We start from the raw sequence: 11,655 nt of genomic DNA on the forward strand, positions 1-11,655 counted from the left end.
TCTCTAGAGCATCTAGAGGATTACACTAGCAGCAACACATTCACCAATTTACAAACTTGGCATCAACTACAACCACAACCTTCTAACAAGAGGAATGACAATAACCAAATAGATAAGTCATATATTTTCCCCCCTTGTAATTAGTTCATATCACACAAACTACAGCTCTATTGTGTACAAATTTTGGTAGGCATGTAGATCCATGAGTCCCCTAAGCCCCCGATCAAGTTTCAGCTCGATCATACACCGTTTCGGCACCCAAAACAATCATCTACTAAAACTGCTCTATCCTAAAACTGCAGTAACTAGAACTGACAAAGTACCTTTCAAATCTGATGCTCTACTCAACCAATCCTCAAACCAACTAAACATGTCAAAGTGCTCTAAGTTAGAAACAAGGTCACCAAGTTTGGCTCCAATACAACGATGTTTGAGGCTACAATCACCGGCTTGAAGATGACTGGTTCAAAGCAACCAAATCTGGACAGATTTGGTTCTCCTTCTTCTTTCTCTGTTCTCTCATATTGTGGTGTTCTTGTGTTGTGCTCTCTCCTCCCTCACTCTCAGCATCAGCAGCTAAAGCAATGTAGGCTAGGTTTTGTGTTTTTTATTTCTTCCAAGGATCAATCTCCATCGTTGATTCTAGCCGAAATTAATAACTCACAAGAACTGAGCCTATGAGCTACATTTGAGTTGCTTTGCTGGGCTCAAAATCATCCTCCATGTGGTGGGACCGCCCAACACATTGTGTATTGCAGCATGCTCTTGAGATCAAGAGAAATCTTGAGATCTCAAGAGCAACTACGTGCTAAATGCTAGACTTTTCAAAACATAGCTTAACGAAATCTCTCCCTGTTGCCTCCCAAACCTAAAGGTGCATACAGTATAAGAACTTTTCTTGCGAATGTCAAAACACAAAGATCTTTCAAAAACAATGCACCATGGCACCACATCTTGGAATCCTTTTGTTTTCTTTTAACTGCCTATCCATTTCTTCACCTTCCATAACATATATATATCATTTCGTGAATCCGAGGATAAGAACCAACATGTTTTAAGGCTGTACTAACTTGTACACATTAATAGGTGATGTGTAACTCAAGTTAAGACCTCTACATATGTCTTCTTTAAGTATGTACTGTAGGTTAAAAGCAGAAAGTCAGACGGGTTGCAATGTAAAAGCAGGAAACATTACTATGCAATTGATTTCCAGAGGTAGATGAAAATCATTTCCAGAGGCATTTTTTTTCAACTATATGGAATGGAGTATTTTCCAGAGGTGAGCTATCTAATCCGACCACCTCTGGAAAGGCATTTCTCTGAAACTAAAATACAATGCAAAACAACAATTTCTTTTTAAGAAAACTCTAGGACAAGCCTATTGTCAAAGCTCTATAGTCATCGCTTGTCATATATCACACAAGTCATGTGTTTTTTAATGTGAAATACGAGTGTGAACTCGAGACTCCACTACCATCACACGAATTTTCGTTGCCATCCCACCATATGCTTATTGCTGTTGCAATAGTAGATCATTTTTTTAGTAACTATGATAAAAAAAATCAGAGTAGGATCTCTTAATGAAAAATTCATTTTTATGTGGTTTGTTACGGTGCTTAGGAGTTTTCATTAAATTCATTTTTAGTGAAATTGTTTTTTCGGCCATCCAATGTGGGAAGAATAAATTAAGAGTAATTTAAAGTAATTAAGGGTAATTTGGTCATTCCAGTAGATACTAAGTTTGGCCGGCTTTTCTTTCTTCTCCCTCTGTCGGATGAACTAAATGCCGCACGGATCTGAGCGAGGGCCTCACCGCCGCCTCAAGACTGCAGGGGCTCACCGGTGCCGGCCGCCTGTCCGGAGATCACCGCCGGAATCTGCAGGAGCTCTCCACCGATCGTGTGTAGGGGCCACCACCTGGGATCACCGCCGGCCACCTACACGAGCTCTGCACCAACCATCTGTTGGGGGCCTGCAGGTCGCCCACTTGGCCGGTAGGGGCTCGGCAACCAGCCTCCTCCCATCGCTGATCTGCTGCGGCGTCCGACCCGTCGCCATTTCTTCTGCCTCCACGATTCATACGTCTGCGGCAAGGTAGAGAACACAGCCTGTGTGTGGCGCGCCCGTCCGATGTGCCGCATGCGCATGTCCCTCGGAAGCACCAGTTCAGGTCGAGGCCATCAAAGACGTCGCCTCCATCTGCATTGAAGATCTAGCAATCACATTTTGCATAGTGCTAGTACCTTTGATGTTTGTGCAAATCTGCAACTTGAGGAGGGCATTAGCAGAGATATGATTGATCATAGGTTCAAAATCATTAGGAGCAGCCGTGATGGTAAAAGAGCCGTGCAAATTTATTTGAAATGTTTGCCTCTCGCTGCATTCGACAAATTGTGTTTGACAAACATGGTTAATCTTCCTTTTTTTCAGTTTCTACCAGCCCTTCTGCCTGTGGGTCTAAGCTTGCTCTTCCTGGAGCTATGGAGGACCTGGAGCCCACTGGATTGCTGTGTAAAAACCAAATGCTAGCTCCCTTTTGACAGCCGTGTAAAATGTTGGCCCTGGATTTCCGGCACGGGTGAGCCGACCACTCATCAGCGTTACCGACCACACACAATGGCTAGAAGTAGAAGAAAGAAGGGAGAACAGAGCGCGCACACACACAGCACAAGCACCAGCGTTGGCCGGAGCTCTGCAGAGGAGATGGCAAAGCTGAACTCGCTCTTTTTACTGAGTTGCAGTGGGAAACTATATATACAACTATACCCATCTAATCCTTTTTCTTTGAAGCAGATCATGAAACTACTACAAAAAATTGGAGTTGAGAACATTGATGTCGTTACCCTTCCGGCTGACTCTAATAATCCAGGCTATAATCGTGGATTTGCATTTCTTGAACTGGAGACTTATAAAGATGCACAGATTGCATACAAAAAGCTTTCAAGGAAAGATGTTTTTGGCAAGGGTTTAAATATAAGAGTTGCATGGGCCGAACCATTGAATGGTCCAGCTGAAAAACAGATCCACAAGGTCTCTCTCTCTCTCTCTCTCTCACACACACACACACACATGAGACATGACACACATGACGACACACACACACACACACATGAGACATGACACACGCGCACACACATTCATGGACGCACATCCCACACGCACGCGCAGAACAACGCACATTCATGGACGCACACATACATAGGCTGTTTGTGATCTGTAACTTTTTTTGGTATCCATTTCCTGAAGACATTAGGTGTATTGGGTCAAATAAGACTGGAAACTTTGTATAGCAGCTACGATTCTAACTTTAGAAGTACATTAGGCTATGACATTTTGCACCTGTAACAATTTGATTTTGGAAGTACTTTAGACTATGTGTGTATATCAATGGTTCAGTCCTTTTTCATTGGCCCTGTCACAGTTGAACATCATAGTTGGCTGTGCTTTCAGTGGCTAGTCACAAATTCCCAAAGAGTTGTAAGTAACATTTAGGTGTAAGCAGTCTTTGTGGAAGGTGTATTGAATTCTTGGGATCAAGCTAAGATGACAGATATTTTCAAGAAATATGGAAACATCGAACTTGTAGCTCAATCATGTGATATGCATCCAGCTAAAAGGAATGACATTGCATTCTTTAATTACACTACACATGAGGCTGCTATATATCTTGTGTCTTGAATCATTTTGATGGGAAATAGTTGAAAGGTCCTTTGTAATATCTTAGTCTAAGTTGGAGGTTTTTTTTAACATGATTCTCACATTTTTTAGTGTTTCATGCCAGGTTAATATTAGAGTCATCACTCTTGCTAAATCTGTCCAAAAGGGCAAGAAGATCATAAATTTTGTATTAGTGAGAAAGATAAAACAAAGACTGCTCAAAGTGAGTTAATTCCTTTCAAATCCCCATCGTCCTCTTTCTAGTTCATTTCCGATTATGTGCCTAACTTATGGTTGCCAATCTCACTCCTCTGTTAACTACTGTTTCCCTGTGTACAAAATATTGTAAACATAGTATACCTTATGTATAAGTATATAACTGCTGTCTTCTTGCTGTTCTTGGTCACAATGTCTGGTATCGGGTTAGCTAGTTTCTGTAGTAATCCAATGATCTGAATTTGCAGGTGTCATGCAGAGTTATATATCTACATATATTGCCTGTTATCCTCTTTTTCATTTTTAGATAGATTGTAATGAGCTAAGGGTGGCAGTGGCACGCCTTAATAAGACGAATTCAGTCTATTTTTGAAAGTTATTTTGCTCATGAACAGTTAAGTGTTTTTTCTCAATTTCTCTCAACCATTTCATCGATTTCACTAGGTGAAAGAATACTTGGGCCGTCTTCACTGCATATATTGCCTTCCAGTTCCAGGGCGGTTCCACCCACAGGGGATAAGAAGTCATCAACAGATCATGGCTTGGTTCAGGTTCTGAGGGAGATGGTTCCCTGGAGACATGAACATACTGGTTCAGGTTAGTTTCATGCGGCCAGTTGAACACTGTAAAATTCTGCATCAGGTTAATTTGCGGTCTCGTATTAGTATTTTAATAAGACTAGTGACTTATTTTATTCACGTGCCTGAACCTTGATGGCTTCTGCTGGGTTTCAGCTCTAGCCTACCCTAACTTGTTTGGGACTTAAAGGCTTTGTTGTTGTTGTTGTTGTTGTTGTAGTGACTTATTTTATCTCTACCTTGGAAAGCTTTCATCAAGGGATAAACATTGTTCACCCCCTAGATGAAACAAAACCTTCAACTAAGGATATATAAAGTTGATAACTATTCATTTAAATGGACTCAATAACTTGCATGTTACATTTATTTTTAAAAATGCACAAGGTGGTATTGTTGGATGACTTTTTCTTATTTGTTATTTTTAATAATGTTACTCAACAAACTAACTGGTTTTCTGATGTCATATTAGGATTTATGTTTCATTTTTCTTTGACCAAGTTAATTTTCTGGTTTATTTTTGAAGCCCTGATCTGTTTGCTAATATGCAAATGATTGCAAATAGTAATATTGGAGGGTTCCATGTCTTAGCTAAAAACTAATCTTGGCTGCACCTCTTCTTTTGGCAATTGCTCTTGTATACAACTTTTGCTATGCACATCTATGACATACAAGATGCATGCAACATTGAACATATCACCACTGGAAAACTGGACTTTGCCGAGTGCCTGAGACTTTGCCGAGTGCTTTTTATCGGGGCACTCGGCAAAGCAATATTTTGCCGAGTGCCGCACTCGGCAAAATAAAGCATTCGGCAAAGGTGGCTTTGTCGAGTGCTAGGCACTCGGTAAAGCCTGGCTCTCGGCAAAACTGGGCTTTGCCGAGTGCCGCGGCACTCGGCAAAGATCCCACTCGGCAAAAGGTGGCCGGCCCGTGACGGCGGCCACCTGCCGTCAAATTTTGCCGAGTGCCTAACGGCTGGCACTCGACAATTTTTTTTATTTTTAAAAACTTATTTTGCCGAGTGCCAGCCCCAGGCACTCGGCAATTTTTTTTTTATTTTTGAAAATCAACTTTGCCGAGTGCCCCCCATGGCACTCGACAAAATATATATCTTTTTTTTTTATTTTGGGCCCAAATTTTTTTCTGGGGCCTTGTGACAGTATTTCAAACTCTATTTTAAAATTTGGGGCAATTTTGACTTTTTTTGATATATTTCATTAGTTTATTTTGTTTCGTCGAATTTTTCGGGATATTTCAAATTTAAACTGTAGGTACATGGAATAATAGACTTTGGTCGTCCAAAAATTGATACTCATGATATTTAGGGTATGTTTAGGCCGTATCCAGGAACTCACATGAAATCTCGAGCATCTCGTTGACGTAACATGTTGAGGTACTTGCCGGAAATGTGATTTTAAATTATATAAAATGCAAACGAAGTCCAAAAATCACGAAACTTGTCGAGGCGTCGTGTTATCGCATGTGGAGGCTGTGGTAAAAAATTGAGAAGGTTTCGAGCAAGTTGTGACGTCGGATGCTAAAAACCCAGACATCTCCACATGTGATTACAGCCTCCACATGCGAATCGCCGCCTCCACTGTGTCGGCCCCTGCCTTCCCTTCCTCTCTCTCCCTCTGCCTCCCTCTCCCTCTCTCTCCTGGCGTCGAGGTGTGCCAGTCCAGCCCCACCGCCACCGCTTCCCCGCGCGAAGCGCTGGCTGGGCGACGGCGCCCCCGGGCAGCGCCGGCCTCAGCCCCGGCGGCGGCCTATGCCTTTCCCCGGCCATGGCGCGGCGAGGCGAGCCCCACCGGTGGCCGTCGGCCTGCCTACCCCCGCCGCTGCCTCCTCCGTCTGCTCCGCGTGTGCTCATATGCTACAAGTGCTACAGGAAACCCTACCTGCCTACACGAAACCCTAACTGTTGGTTCCGCTCAGGTCAGCTCTCGCTCATTCATTCTCGTCTGGTAGGCCTACGTCTCTTCTGATTTCACGTGTCCTAGGGTTAAGTCCCATGGTCGATGGGTCGATTTAGAATACCAGCAGAGTGATCATCTACCTGTTCACTCCAGTTGCGTTGCCATTCACGTACCTTGTTCAGAATTAATTTTCCTGTTGAATTTATGCATTTGTACATCGATTTTGTTCTCATGGATATCGTCTACCGCCTGCTCTATCACTGCAACAACAAGAAGGACAATTGGAATGCCTATGTATTTTGCTGGTACCTATCTATTTGGTGCCTTTTTCTGTACTACAGCGATTTAAGCTCTGTCTGTCTCTCAAAATTAACCTATCTGAAATCATTACAATGCAGGGTCATGTGGTGGATTGTTATTTCAAAATGGTGAGTTCAACTATTTCAGATCCTATTTATTGTTCCTGAATATGAATACTTATATTTTGCAAAAATGGAATAAAATTCTTGTTTGGATGGTGAGTTCAGCTATTTCAGATCCTACTTGAATATGAATACTTATATTTTGCAAAGATGGAATAAATAAAGCATTGGAAAGGAGCACTGTCCCCTTCTATAAATCATAATTATTCAAATATATATGTATGTAGAATGTTCTGTTTCCTAATTTGGTGACAACTTTTCAGGTTTGGTTTCCTAGGTCATAGGATCAGCAAGATAATAAAGAAATTGGAAGCTACCTGCTACATTCTAGCAGCATGAAAAAGGTTAGCCTTGAGTCTATAATCTTCTTCCAATTATTACAGGTGTGTCACTGTTGTGTTGTAATTATTCCTTTTTGTTGCTCTTGTGCTCAGATACTGAATGTCTCAGGTCATTGGTGTGCTTTCCCATCCAAAGTCTCAGGTCACAGCTCCCAAGGAGTTCCATTTCTCTACCGATGTTCGCTTGGGCCCTCCATCAGTTGCTGACTTATTTGACAAGGTATTTATCGACAGCCATATGGTAGTATAACCACTATATTGTTTTTTGGTCAAGATCTTATTAAGCACTTTCCTATTTTTGCAGCTCTCTCTTCACTCTGAATGTTCTTCAAACAGCAACAGGCAAGATGTGCCCAGACTCACCATACCAAACCCTTTCAATCTACAAACAGAGGTTCGTGAGATGTGAATTTTTTAGAGTCACAGCATTTCTCATCATGTGTGCGCAACAGAATAATTATGCATCCCTGGTTGCAGGAAAGAGGTCATTTAAAAGAGAGGCAGCTAGAAGCACAGCTCTTGCAAAATAAGATGGAGGAGGAAAAGGCCAGGGTTCACAAAGCTAATCCTTATCCATACACCACAGACTATCCGATGGTATGTGAAAAATTTACTCTGAACATTTTCAGTTGGCACCATTTCTTTGATTTGATTATTGTGCCATCTGATGGGACATTTTCGAATACTACATTAATGTGAAACAGATCTTCGAATACTGTTATTCTTGATTGCGTTTACTGGGCAATACGTACTACGTTATTGCAATCGGTTATGCGATAATCCTGAATCTTTCATTTGATTGGCTGGCTTGCAGAGACCCACCATGGAGGCGGCGGCGCCGACCAGAACGGCCTGGTGCTCAGCGGGGCTCCTCGAGCTCCGGCTCGTGGACGTCGTGGTGCCAAGGGCAAGGTATGGGCGCCGGTGCTCGGCGTCGCTGGCGCCAGCCGGGGTCCCTTCTGGGTTCCCCTGGATGATGCTCGATTGAGACACGCCGGCTACATGGCGCAGCACGCCGTGGTCGGCCTTCCTGACGTCGGGGACCTGGAGGCGAGGCTCGACGACCTGGGCGGAGGCGGCATGATCGTCGTCCTGGCCGCTGACGACGTCGTCCATCTCGGTCTCGCTGCACCCGGGACGCTCTGTCAGAACCTGCGGGGGCGCGTCGGGCTCGGGCAGGTGTTCCTCCTGCTCCGCGTCGAGGGAGGTGGACCAGCCGCTGGCGGGGAGGTACGCCTCAATTCTTTCTTCTGACACAATTCATATTGTTTCAGTAGCCGTGACTAGAAGAATTTTTCAGTAGTATTCAGGTTCAGAGTTTTCCAGTAGTATTCATGTTCTGCACAGCAAATATGTGGATATTTTTCAGTAAAATTTGCAAGGCGCTCTCACTTCATGTGGTTAATAAATTGAAGTTTGTATCGCAAAATGCTCTCTGAGTTGAGAGGATTGGTCGAATTGCGCAAGTTTTATGAACTGTACCGCGTTGTTTCAGTTGTGGGATATAAAGAATGTATTCTCCTCTTTGCATTGTTTGACACTTATCTATGAATTTTTTTCTGTTTGGTGGGATACAAAGAATGTATCCTATTTTTTCTCATTAGCATTGCGAAGATGCAAAGCGTAGTCTCCTCTTGTTTCAGATGCACAATTTGTCCACCTATCAGTTATCTCTGAATTTTGATTGGGGAGCGCAAATTACTACCACTGTATAGAAAGTGTATGTTTCAGTAAAATTTACAGTGTGCTTGGTGCTGCTCTGTGTTGGCAGAGGGAGCCGGAGGTGGAGGCGCCAGCCCAGCCATTGGCCGTGCAGGCGATGGTGAGCCGGCTTAGGACACTCGGCAAAGATTTTTTTTTAAAAAAAAATATCAAACTTTGCCGAGTGCCGGCCAGAGGGCACTCAGCAAAGAATTTTTTTAAAAAAAATAAAAAATCTTTGCCGAGTGCCTGAAGTGTTGGCACTCGGCAAAAAAAAATTTGTAATTCTCGGGGTCTTTGCCGAGTGCCATGGGCAAGGCACTCGACAAAGATTTTTCAAAAAAAAAAAATATAATTTCTTTGCCGAGTGCCTCGCCGTGGCACTCGGCAAAGTATTTTTTTTAAAAAAAATTCAAAAATCCTTTGCCGAGTGCCTAAACAGGGGCACTCGGCAAAGAAATTATTTAAAAAAAATAAAAAAAAACTTTACCGAGTGCCTGGACAGGGGCACTTGGCAAAGTATTTAAAAAAAAATAAAAAAAAACTTTGCTGAGTGCCTGGGTAGGGGCACTCGGCAAAATACTTTTTAAAAAAAATAAAAAAAACTTTGCCGAGTGCCTGGGCTGGGGCACTCGGCAAAGTAATTTTTAAAAAAAATAATTTTTTTTTTTGCCGAGTGCTGGGTCGGGCACTCGGGAAAATAACCGTTAACGGCCGGCGCCGCAACGGCCGAAAATATTTTGCCGAGTGCCGCCCCAAGCACTTGGCAAATTTTTTTTTATTTTGCCGAGTGCCTAGATAAAAAGCACTCGACAAAGACCGTTTGCCGAGAAAAATTTTGCCGAGCGGACTTTGCCGAGTGCTACACTCGGCAAAGCCTTTGCCGAGTGCCAAGGGCTCTTTGCCGAGTGTAAAAACACTCGGCAAAGCCGCGGCCTCCAGTAGTGTATGGAGCTTTCTAGCATTCAGTAGATATTTGATGCTTTATGACCACTATTTTGAAGCTATCAACTTTAAAATACCAATTGCTGATGTTTTCATCCCTATAAGTAGCAGGAAGGCTTACTCAAAATTATCCCCGCATATTGTCAGGAGAGAAGCGGCCTTTCTCAGCACTTGTAAGCTATACCATATAGGCATGAAACATTTACTCATTGATTTTGTCGTATTTGTTTTAATCTTGCTTACTACAGGGGATTGATTCTTATTACATGGGCCGCAACCCTCACGCAGGACATGAGAGAAATACCTATGCTACGTCAACTTCAAGGTTATCTCTATTTCTAAGCGATCACAACTCTTCATCGCATATCTTAGCATAGAGTAATAGTTTTCTTTCAATCAGTATCACATCTCAGCTACAGTGCATCGCCCCCTGCCATCACCGAGTATTCTCCTCCATATCATCATGAAAAGCAGGAGATATCGACTAGGTATGTCCTTGCAGCCCATCTCACGTTAATCCGTCTCTCCGTCATCTGGTATAACATGTATGATGTGCTATTTTTGCTTTCAGATTCAGATTCTGTACTATCAGAAGAACCATGGGGTGGGATTCAGGTATGCTGTTCCATCATGAATTCTCTGTGCTCACCCTTTTTTAAGCAAATGACACAGGGAAGCCCATTGGTAATACTTTTATTTTTGTGTGGAAAATGATACAACTAGTGTGTCCATCATTCCCCTGTGTTTATGTTTTATTCAGATTTCATAGCGATCAGACTTGATCATTGGTCTCCCTCTGTTCAGATGAGGCAAGCCTGTTCTCGCAAATCAGGGATGTCACATGACAGCTGGCACTAACAGAGATGTAAGAGCAGCTTACACCATTTCACGTTATTGTGTGACGATTAAGCCTTGATATCTGGTATTCTGCATGTTGTTTCAGGGGCTTCCACAGACTGACTGCAGCTAAAGATGATTGTTTTGTGACTCACCGATCAAGAGGACTCCTCCTGGGCTTGTCTCAGAACCCCATATAGCTGTGTATATGTAGTGTAGAACTGGAAGGAGTTGGGAGTTTGGTTGGGTATCTGTGTATCATACACTTGTGGGGAGGGACCTTGCTTTTGCCTTTTATCTGCAGCAAGTGGTGCTATGTGCATATTCTCTGCATCATGCATGTTGCGAGTTGCGACTAAGGTCGACAATGCTTTTGCTAATCCATCTAACATCCGGAGATGATGCAAGTATTTGCCTGCTGTGAACTGATGTTCATTGATAATACTGATAGTTGCCCATATTTCTATGAGCATGCTGCACCTGTGCACCGAAGTTTCTGTCAACATATATACTCTGCTGCCTACATGCAGACCCTGTATATAACATAATATACTAGTTTTCCTGCTGCTGTAACACACCGGTGTTCAGGCTACTGAAACAGGGGAGGAAGCCGGAAGCGTAATATGGGAACTTCGTCTTTACAGTTCAGAAGCAGAATCAGACCTTCATAGGTTTGACTGTGTGAAACGCTTGTCTTTGTGTGGGCACAGAGGGCAGTGAGTGCGGGAGGGGAGGTTACAACTTACAACCAGTTTGTATCCGTGTGTTTATTAGATCCTCTCATCTTTTCTTTTTATCTCCCAAATAATTTCCCTCGTTCCTTCGTTCTGTCTTTGAATTATCAATTGCTGACGGCCTAGTGATCTCGCCTCGCCGGTGGCGACTGTCATGTTCAATGACTCGCTTGCCTCAACTTGCGGTTAGAGTACTAGAGAGCTGTATTTTTTAATGGCCATAGGTAAATATGGCACTGAAGAAAATTTCTTCAAAAATATAACTCAAAACTTATAGCGTGATTTTTTTTCAATATATTTGTTTTTTT

At 42.9% G+C, this 11,655-nt stretch overlaps 1 protein-coding gene across 7 annotated transcripts; it reads left to right on the plus strand.

The window, feature by feature from the left end:
• Positions 1-1,795: 1,795 nt before the first annotated feature.
• On the plus strand, positions 1,796-11,020 carry LOC136544740 (uncharacterized). Of its 7 annotated transcripts, none has more exons than XM_066536802.1 (18): positions 1,796-2,335; positions 2,431-3,030; positions 3,782-3,880; positions 4,318-4,470; positions 6,641-6,672; positions 6,766-6,795; positions 7,053-7,133; positions 7,224-7,350; positions 7,435-7,524; positions 7,608-7,727; positions 7,945-8,360; positions 8,902-8,952; positions 9,888-9,949; positions 10,025-10,101; positions 10,177-10,264; positions 10,348-10,391; positions 10,537-10,641; positions 10,720-11,020. In XM_066536802.1, the coding sequence occupies exons 11-17, from the start codon at positions 8,133-8,135 to the stop codon at positions 10,632-10,634; spliced, it is 648 nt and encodes a 215-aa protein (XP_066392899.1). In that variant the 5' UTR covers positions 1,796-2,335; positions 2,431-3,030; positions 3,782-3,880; positions 4,318-4,470; positions 6,641-6,672; positions 6,766-6,795; positions 7,053-7,133; positions 7,224-7,350; positions 7,435-7,524; positions 7,608-7,727; positions 7,945-8,132; the 3' UTR covers positions 10,635-10,641; positions 10,720-11,020. The 7 variants fall into 7 exon arrangements, with proteins under 7 accessions (XP_066392899.1, XP_066392898.1, XP_066392905.1 ...); XM_066536801.1 differs by having other exon boundaries at positions 6,644-6,672; XM_066536808.1 differs by having other exon boundaries at positions 6,644-6,672; positions 10,581-10,641.
• Positions 11,021-11,655: the final 635 nt, after the last annotated feature.

The sequence above is a fragment of the Miscanthus floridulus genome, chromosome 3 (assembly GCF_019320115.1).
Source record: "Miscanthus floridulus cultivar M001 chromosome 3, ASM1932011v1, whole genome shotgun sequence".
NCBI classification, from domain to species: domain Eukaryota; kingdom Viridiplantae; phylum Streptophyta; class Magnoliopsida; order Poales; family Poaceae; genus Miscanthus; species Miscanthus floridulus.